Source organism: Nicotiana sylvestris, chromosome 9 (assembly GCF_000393655.2).
Source record: "Nicotiana sylvestris chromosome 9, ASM39365v2, whole genome shotgun sequence".
NCBI classification, from domain to species: Eukaryota; Viridiplantae; Streptophyta; class Magnoliopsida; order Solanales; family Solanaceae; genus Nicotiana; species Nicotiana sylvestris.
The window spans coordinates 153,470,313-153,480,631 of record NC_091065.1 but is presented as its reverse complement, the minus strand read 5'-3'; the positions used below and the strand labels follow the sequence as shown (position 1 = coordinate 153,480,631).

The following is a 10,319-nucleotide window of genomic DNA, read 5'->3' as shown; positions in this document are numbered from 1 at the left end:
TAGAATTCGGGACAGGCCGTTTAGCGAATTTTTCGGCCTTCCCCAAAACAACAATACGCTAGTTGCTTTAGGCGCGTCTTAATAATTTATTCTCCTTAATTCGGGTGCACATTTATGTGACCCAAATCCAAATCTCAACCGAGTCGAAATATGTCAACAACCACGGGTGCATTGATGTAGCGTGGTTCGAAATATGTTTTCACGACGTTGCAAGTCTTATAAAATAACAGTAAATGATAAAAGCGGTTAAAAGTTAAATTTTGCACATAAGTTCACTTGTATAAAATCAGATAATCAAGCTGAATATAACAGTTGAGAGACCGTGCTAGAACCACGGAACTCGGGAATGCCTAACACCTTCTCCCGGGTTAACAGAATTCCTTATCCGGATTTCTGGTATGCAGACTGTAATATAGAGTCATTATTTTCCTCGATTCGGGATTAAAATTGGTGACTTGGGACACCCTAAATCTCCCAAGTGGCGACTCTGAAATAAATAAACCAATCCCGTTTCGGTTGTCCTTTAATTGGAAAAAACTCCTCTGCGCCCCTCGGGCGCGAAAAAAGGAGGTGTGAAAATGTGTCATAAGTGCGCCCAGGCGCGCGGCCGCACCGCAACCGCGACAATTCAAGAGTTTTCTGTCTGTGAGCGTGGCAGAATGCGGAAGGAGCGCAGTGGAGCACGTAAAATCCTTAAAATACCACTGTTCAGTGTAAAAACTGAAGGGGTCCGAGATTTCCTCCATTTTTGGTCATTCAAGCACGGATTTGGGCGATTCCAAAAGAGTTTTTCATGATTTCGACTTGGGTAAGTGTTCTATATCCAGAAGTGATTACATTTCAACAATCTATATCAATATTCATCGTTTATTTTGGATTTGGATGAAAGAAATTGTGGGTTTTGTAAAACTTTTCAAAAATGAAAATTTAGGATTTGAAGGTCCATTTGACATCGGAATTCAATAATTTTTGTATAGTTGAACTCGTATTGGAATGGGTTGTCGGATTTTATGCGTTTCATTGGATTCCGAAACGTGGGCTCCACGGGCAATTTTTGAGCTAAATTTTGGATTTTAATCCGTAAAATTTGTAAATTCATATAGAATTAGTTCCTATGATTCGTGTTGAGTATTTCGGGCACGAATTCGCGAGGCAAAGGCTTATTGGAATTTTAAATTGGTTGCAAAGCGAGGTAAGTGTTTGGTCTAACCTTAGCTTGAGGGATTAGGAGTCGAGTCCTATTTGCTATGTGGTATTTGTTGAGTACGATGTATAGACATGGTGGCGAGTATCTATACATTGGTGTCAAGCATGCCCGTGAGTCTATTGTTGTGATTATTATGACCTTTTTGTACTATTCATGCCTTCGTGATGGTTTCTATTTTTGGCAAAGTTTGTGAAAGTAAAATTGTGAAATCCGAATATTGAGGAGCGGTGGCTCAAGTTGTATAAATAAATGTGAAAGTAAAAGTGGTAATTGACCCTTTTAAAGCATTGACTCAAGTTGTGAAGTGAATGTAGTAAAAGTGAGAAAGAGAAGAGAATTATTATGTTGCCTCTCTTGCCGGGATATTGTTGCTTTTGTTGTTATCTCCCTTGCCGGGATGTTGATGTTCTTGATGTTGTTCCCTTGCCGGGATTCTTGTTGTAATTTCATCTATTCCCTTGCACTATTGTTTGTTATTGTTGTTTGGGTGAGGAAGAGTATTAAAGCATGAAAAGTAATGCCGTGCATTATTTTGGTGAGAGAGTGTTAAAGCACGAAGGGTGATGCCGTGTACGATTTGTGAGAAAAGAGTGTAAAGCATGAAGGGTGATGCCGTGTTGCACGATGTACCATTCCATGCCTATTATATTGATTATATGGTGAGGACGAGAGTAAAAGCACGAAGGATGATGCTGTGCACATTTTTATTACTTGATTGCTTTGGTGAGGACAAGAGTAAAAGCACGAAGGGTGATGCCGTGCACTTATTGATTTCTAATTTATTGTTGATATGTGAGATATGTTGTTTCTTTCCAATTACTTGTTGCTTTTCTATTCTTAAATTGATAGTTCTCCTGCATCATGTACCCCTCCCATACTTCACTGTATATTACTGTTCCTCTTTTCCGTTGTATATTGTTGAATTGCACAGGTTTATTGTTGAGTCCTGTCCTAGCCTCGTCACAACTTTGTCAAGGTTAGGCTAGACACTTACTCAGCACATGTGGTCAGTTGTGCTGATACTACACTCTGCACTATGTGCAGATCCCGGAGCAGTTTTTGGACCGTAGTTTGGGTGGCAGCCTTCAGTCCACACGGAGATCCAAGGTAGTCCTGCAGGCGTTCGCAGGCCCTGGTGTCTCCCTCTATCCTTTATTTCCTGTTTCATCTCTTTGCTTTAGAAACAGTGTGTCTTTTGTTTTCAGACTTTGTATTTAACACTCCTAGATCGTCTGTGACACTGTGACACCAGGTTTTGGGTGGTTAAGGTTTAAGTATTTGTAATAGATACAGTTTTCATATATTTTATTGTTGTCTTTCGCTTTAATTTGATTTTTCGCTGTTATCACGTTACCGTCTTATATTTGTTAAAAAGAAATAATTGGTTAATGTAGTAATTAGATTAAAGGTTTGGCTTGTCTAGCTCACATTAGTAGGCGCCATCACGACTCTCGAGGGTGAAAAATCTGGGTCGTGACAAGCGACCAGGCATGTTTGGACGCTTTTGGTCGCTTTTTGACCTATAAGCGACCAACTTTAGTCACTTTCTCTGGTGGTTTTTTCCTGAATTTCTAGTAATGAAACAAGTCGAAGGACCATCAGGCTGAACCCTCAAAGAACAAGGAAGAAAACAAGAAGGACGACAATCACGACAAAGAGGACAAGAGTAGCATTGAAAATTTAAACGCAAAGAAATCCAAGGATGTGAATAACATTGACGGAGAGAAAAAACCTTTCACTATTGCCAAAAAGAAAAAGAAAAATCAACAAAGGAAGGAGTCAAGGAAGATGAAGATCCTGAGGAAAACTAAGTTTAAACCTACCATCATTACTACGGAAAGAGGGATCGGGATCGATATGGAAATCTTAGAAAATGAGACAGAAAATTCCATTTTCAACTTAGATTCAACTAAACAAAAACAAACATGAAGAAGTGGCAGTCAACAATATACCAGTTGAGCAAGAAGGCAATAAGAGTGAAAACCAAAAAAATGACCCCCCCTTGTTGAACATGGAGAAGTTTGACCAATTGTCTTCTAATGTTAAAGAAACACCTAAACATTCTGAAGATGCCATAGATATAGAATCTCGGGTGGCTACATATGAGCCTATCCAAAATAAAGGAGGGAAAAATACAATTAAACTAACTCTGGAGGACCCGAATGCTTACAATGCTGAGGTAGACCCCAAGAAAACTAATAGAGGTATTTGCTCCCAAGAATCGGTGTGAGGATGAAGCAGTCAATATGGCTTTTGACATACTCATTCAAAAAGCTAGCCTCTCTCCAAGAGGTTGATCAAGAACCAAGGAAAATGGAAAGTCTACTAGGGTGAAATCCCACAGTAGAGTATGACCAAGGAGTCGTGTTGCATAACCCCAAATTGTTTATTATGAATAGTACAATTATATGGAACATAAGAGGGGTGAAATCTAAGAAGTCTTTCAACAGATTATCTAAGCTTGTTAACATTCACAACGTGCAGTTTGTAGCCATACAAGAGCCTTTTGTCAACGTTTCCAACTTAGACAAATACAATAGAAAAATTGGTTTCCAGAATGTTGTTGCGAATATAAATGGTAAAATATGGTGCTTTTGGAATGACATTATTGATTGCTCCATAGTTTCTAATAGCAATCGGCAACTCACCTTGAAGCTCAATCAGCAAAACACTAACAAAGTCTTTGGTATATAATTGTGCATGAAAAAACGGTTATAATTCGAATATAAATATAGAGCCAACGCATCGGAATATTAATAGGAACATACCTTCAGCCATAGTTGTTCAAGTGATGTAGAGAATTGCATTTGAAACCTTTAGCAGAAAACCTAGAGAGCCTTCTAGCCTGTGCCTATCGTAGGATGCCAGACTGATGGAGTCACATGCGCATTTATAGGTAGGCTAGGGACTCTTAGACAAATACTTTATCCCTAAGGACTTCTCCATAGATTATAATTACTCTAGGGACTCCTAATATATGGTAATTTCTTTCCATCAAAGAACTAACATATATGCATAACTACAGAATATTATCTGATATATTATATCTTTTGGGAGACAAGGTAAATAATTTATTACCTTATATGTGGGCCACATTAGAAGTCTCTAAAAGAGACGGTAATTTCTAACATTCTCCCACTTGGCCCACATATTAAAATCAGATAATCATTTATGAGAGATCAACATATAATATGGCCACAAATTTTATCACTCAACTAAAAGTTATGCTACAATCACTTTAACTAGAATATATTATTACACGAATTATGGCGGTCATGCTTTTAGACAAACACTTCCTTCCATGTATTACAATGCACAATATATTCTAACAAAGTATCTAACAAATTTATGAATGAACTTAATATAAGTCATTCAGAGTCCAACTTTATTGATCCAATGATCATACATGAAAATCCAAAAGTGTGCACTGTCATGTATATCAAAATAAACATAATGTCTAGACAAACCATTAGATAGAAAAGCAAGACTAAATTGAGCTACTAAGCCCCATATGGGTTACATGATCCTTGAAAATATTAGCCGGCATACCTTTAGTCATAGGATCAGCAATCATCAAAGTAGTACTAATATGCTCAAAATTCACATCTTGCTTCTTCACATAGTCTCTAACCATCAAGTACTTTATGTCGATGTGCTTGCTTCGGCTGCCACTTTTATTATTCTTAGAAAAGAAAACTGCAGCTGAATTGTCACAAAAGATTCTCAATGGCCTTGAAATGGAATCGACAATCCTAAGGCCATAAATAAAGTTTTTCAACCATAACGCTTGTGATGTAGCTTCATAGCATGCTATAAATTCAGCTTCCATTGTGGATGTTGCAACAATAGTCTGCTTGACACTTCTCCAAGACACAACACCTCCAGCAAGAAGGAAAATGTATCCTGAAGTAGATTTACCAGTGTCTTTGCATCCACCCAGATCAGAGTCTGAATATCCAATCACCTCCAATGAGTCAGAATATTTGTATGTGAGCTTAAAATACTTGGTTCCTTGCAAATAGCTCAAGACCCTTTTACCATATTTCCAATGGTCAAGACCAGGGTTACTTTGATATCTGGCAAGCATTCCTACCGAAAAGCAATATCAGGTCTAGTACAGACCTGTGCATACATAAGGCTCCCAACAAGCGAAGCATAGGGAATGTCTTTCATTTGCCCCTTTTCCAATGCATTTTGTGGACATTGATTCAATAAAAATTTGTCACCTTTAATTATGGGTGCTGCTATAGGTGAACAGTTCTTCATCCCGAATCTTTCCAAAATTCTTTCAATGTAGGCCTTTTGAGACAATCCAAGTAATCTTTGGGATCTGTTTCTGTGAATCTCTATGCCAATGACATAAGAGACTTCACCCATATCCTTCATCTCAAAATTCTAGATATGGAACTGTTTAGTCTCGTGCAACAATCCCAAGTCACTACTTGCAAGCAAAATATCATCCATATATAGGACTAGAAAAATATATTTGCTCCCACTTATCTTAAGGTATATACACTGATCAATGATATTCTCTGTAAATCCAAATGAAGAAACAACATTATGAAATTTAATATACCATTGGCGGGAAGCCCGTTTTAGCCCATAAATAGATTTATTCAACTTGCAAACAAGGTGACTTTTGTCCTTATAACAAAATCCTTCAGGCTGACGCATGTATACCTCCTCTTCAAGATCTCCATTCAGGAAAGCTGTTTTCACATCCATTTGATGTATCTCTAAATCAAAATAAGCTACTAATGCCATGATTATTCTCAATGAATCCTTCTTTGATACTGGAGAGAAAGTTTCATGGTAATCAATGCCTTCCCTTTGAGTAAAACCCTTGGCTACAAGTCTGGCTTTATATCGTTCGATATTACCATATGAGTCTCTTTTAGTTTTAAAGACCCACTTGGAACCAATGGTAGAGGACCCCTTTGGTAATTCGACGAGATCCTAGACTTTATTTTTAGCAATAGATTCTAGCTCTTCTTTCACGGCATCATACCAAAGTGTGGAGTTTTCTCCACTCATGGCTTGTGAAAACGAGCATGGATTATCTTTTAGTCCAATATCATAATCAGACTCTTGGATATATACAACATAGTTGCTAGAAATTGCTGATTTTCGAATTCTTGAGGATTTTCTCACTCCCACTGGTTCAAACACTTCTTCAGTGGGTTCATGTAAAGCGGGTTGGTCTCATGTGGCTCCTCAAGTGGTGGTGGATCTTGAACTTGTTGTTGTTCAGATAATTCATGAGAATTTTCTGAGCAACATTTAAGTTCCCAATATATAAAGGTACCACGGGCGGTTCCCTTATTTCTTCCAATTCCACCCTTTTGAGTCAAACCACTCCCACTCTCTTCATGCTCCTCAAGAAATTTAGCATTTCTAGCTTCAACAATTTTAGGAGAATGAGAAGGACAATAAAACCTAAATCCCTTAGAGTTAACCGCATAACCTATAAAATAACCGCTTATTGTTCTTTCATCCAACTTCTTTTGTTGTGGTTTATAAACCCTCACTTCAGTTGGACATCCCCAAACGTGTAAATGATTTAAACTAGGTTTCCATCCTTTCCATAACTCAAAAGGTGTCTTGGGGACAGCTTGGATGTAATCCTATTTAAAATATACATAATAGTTTTTAAGGCTTCACTCCATAAGGATAAAGGTAAACTTGATTTGCTAATCATGTTTCTTACCATGTCCATTAATGTCTGGTTCCTTCTTTCTGCCACACCATTTTGTTGTGGTGTTCCTGGCATGGTATATTGAGCAATTATACCTTCACTTTCAAGGAACTCAACAAATGGACCCTTAACATGTCCCTTATCTGTGTACCTACCATAATATTCTCCACCCCTATCAGATCTTACAATTTTGATCTAAGCAGCAATTTGTTTCTCTACTTCTATCTTGTAAACTTTAAAAGCATCAAGTGCTTCTGATTTGCTAAACAAAAAATAGAGATACATATATCTTGAATAGTCATCAATAAACGAGATAAAATATCTATCGCCATTCAAGTAAGGGGTAGGAAAAGGTCCACATATGTCTGTATGTATGATCTCAAGTAATTGAGAACTCCTTTTGGCACCTTTAGTTGATTTGTTGGTCTGCTTACCCTTTATGCAGTCCATACAAGTCCCAAAGTCAAAAAAATCAAGAGCTTTTAGAACTTCATCATTAACCAACCTTTGGACTCTATCAATAGAGATGTGTCCCAATCTCTTGTTCCAAAGACTAGATGAGTTCTTATTGATAATACATCGCTTAATGCTAATTTATTTATCATGCAAAGTTAAAACATTGCATTCAAATGTGGGGTCTAGCTCAAGTTTATATAAATTTCCATTCAAATTTCCAAAACCAATAACTTTATTATCTTTCAAAAGTTTCATAGAAGGATAATGAAAATTCAAATCATATCCACTAATCGATAGTCTTGAAAGAGAAATTAAATTTCTATAATATTCTGGAATATAAAAAGTATTTTCTAAATCTAACTGAAAACCATCCTTCAAAATGAGCCTATAAGTCCCCACGCTTTCCTTACGTGAACGCGTCCTATTGCCAGAATAGACGTATTGTTCACTTCCTATCGGCTTCCTCTGAGTTAGAAAGCCCTGCATGATTTTAGCAATATGAATTGTAGCACCAGAATCAATCCACCATGTATTATCAGAAACTTCAATAAAATTAGATTCGTAACATACAAAGGTAAGATTACCTTTCTTCTCAAGCCATTTCTTGTATTTCAGGTAATCCTTCTTCCAGTGTCCCTTCTTCTTACATAAACGACAAACATCTTCGTCAAATGTGTTTTTCTTCTTCATGGGAACACTTTTGCCCTTCTTTGCATTTCTCTTACCATGAGTCACCATATTAACACTTTCAGGTGTCTCATGCTTTAACCTCTCTTCTTCTTGAACACACATGGTAAAAAGTTCATTAATTGGACATTTATCCTTATGTGTGTTGTAAGAAATCTTAAACGGACCATATTCCGCTGGAAGTGAGTTGAGAATGAAATGCACAAGAAATGGTTCAGACATATCAACCTCAAGGGACTTGAGTTTAGAAGCAATGTCTCTCATCTCCATAATGTGCTCACGCACTGTACGACTTCTGTCAAAAGTCATACTTGAGAGCCTTTTCATAAGGGTGCTGGCCAAAGCCTTGTCAGAGCTTACAAATTGTTTATCAATTGCCTTCATCTAGGTTTTGACCTTATCATTGTTAGGGATAAAACCCCTAATACTTTGGTTTATAGAAGCTTTTATGAGCATTAAACTTAAGCGATTAGATCGCTCCCACCGCTCATAATTAGCCTTAGCAGCTAGTATACTTGATTCTGTGGGAATAGGTGGTTCATCAACACAAAGTGCCAGGTCTAGATCCGAGCACCCTAAAGTGAGAAGGACTTTCTCCTTCCATTCAGTATAATTGTCACCAGAAAGCATTGGAATTCGAGCATTCTCATTAAAAATAGTGGTAGGAAAAACTGTAAATACTGCAAAACAAGGATAAACAAACATAAGCTATGAATTACAATCCATCAAAGGTGAATCACGTAAAATACCGATTCTAAGTAAACTCTAGACCTTCCTGTGGGCAGAGGTTGCAACTCATGCATAGAATTTACTTTACTTTATTAGACTACTAAACCAAGATATACAAAAAATAATCCGTACCTGTGGGCATAAGATTATTTTTAACTTAAAGGTTTACTATCTCATTCCAATTAATCTCACCAATAAGGTTACCTCCATGTAGGGCCGGGTTACCATTTTAAAAAGATAATCAGACTAAATAGATGTCATTACATCACTAAACTTTATGTGATTGAACAACTTAATTTCTTTTATATCAAGTACTCAAGATGCCATGGCCACTCCTAAATACATGACATAAAGGAACGCTCAAAATGACATCTCAATGAATGTTGATTAATTTCAAAATAGGTATTTCAAATAAAGTTGAAATATAGACTTGTAAATAATTAAATATACCATAACCCACGAGTTGAAATCACAACTATAGATCTTATTCATTAGGCAACATGTATAAAAAAAGTCAGAGGAGTCAATGTCTTGTGCATCTTTATCTTAAAAAAGAAACTTTATTGAATCACCCTTCTTTAACACATAAGTAAATGTACTATACCAAAATTTTTGTCAAAATCAAAAGCGAAATCTTAAATCAGGAGCCAAACTTCACAAAGACTGCCATAGCTTAATATAAATATAAGTAACGGCTCATTGCATTATAAATCTTACTAATAGCAAACACTGTGACGGGATATATCAAGTTAAACAATTATAGTTTAACTATTCTGTTATACCAAGACATATCTTCAATTAGTTATGATATAAGCTTTAAAACCCCACATCTTGGTAAGTATTCATAAAAAATAGGCGTTTTCACATGTTATGAATTGGCGTCACATATGAATTATGATCTATCAAAATAAAGAGTACCAATACAATTTAGAGTAATTAAATTCGCCTGCCTAAGCAATCCATTAATGAAAGCAACTAAATTTCATGTCTTTGAAGAGAAAGTTGACTTTTATGGCTAAAGTAACAAAATAAAAGACGATATTTCCAAACAAGGAAATATGCATATCGCTTCAATACAACAACGGTACTCCTTCAGCTATAAAGATTCATTCAAATTAAATAAAACAAACAACGACGGTAAGCAACCATAATCAGAAAACACCTTTCACATTATTTTCAAGCAGAATATAGTACTGAACAACATGACTAAAGGAAGGCTCTAATACCACATGTTATAATTCGAATACAAATTTAGAGCCAACGCAACGGAATATTAATAGGAACATACCTTCAGCCATAGTTGTTCAAGTGATGTAGAGAATTGCCTTTGAAACATTTAACAGAAAACCTAAAGAACCTTCTAGTCTGTGCCTATCGTAGGATGCCCGATTGATGGAGTCACAGGCATATTTTTAGGTAGACTAGGGACTCTTAGGCAAATACTTTAGTCCTAGGGACTTCTCCATAGATTATAATTACCCTAGGGACTCCTAATATATGGTAATTTCTTTCCATCAAAGAAACTACCATATATGCATAACTACA

General features: G+C 36.6%; 1 protein-coding gene across 1 annotated transcript; it reads right to left on the bottom strand.

Annotated features, from left to right (window-relative positions):
* Window positions 1-4,694: 4,694 nt before the first annotated feature.
* On the bottom strand, window positions 4,695-5,294 carry LOC138878442 (secreted RxLR effector protein 161-like). The gene has a single exon (XM_070158120.1). It carries the CDS (start codon window positions 5,292-5,294, stop codon window positions 4,695-4,697), a length of 600 nt encoding a protein of 199 aa, XP_070014221.1.
* Between the last annotated feature and the right edge of the window lie 5,025 nt (window positions 5,295-10,319).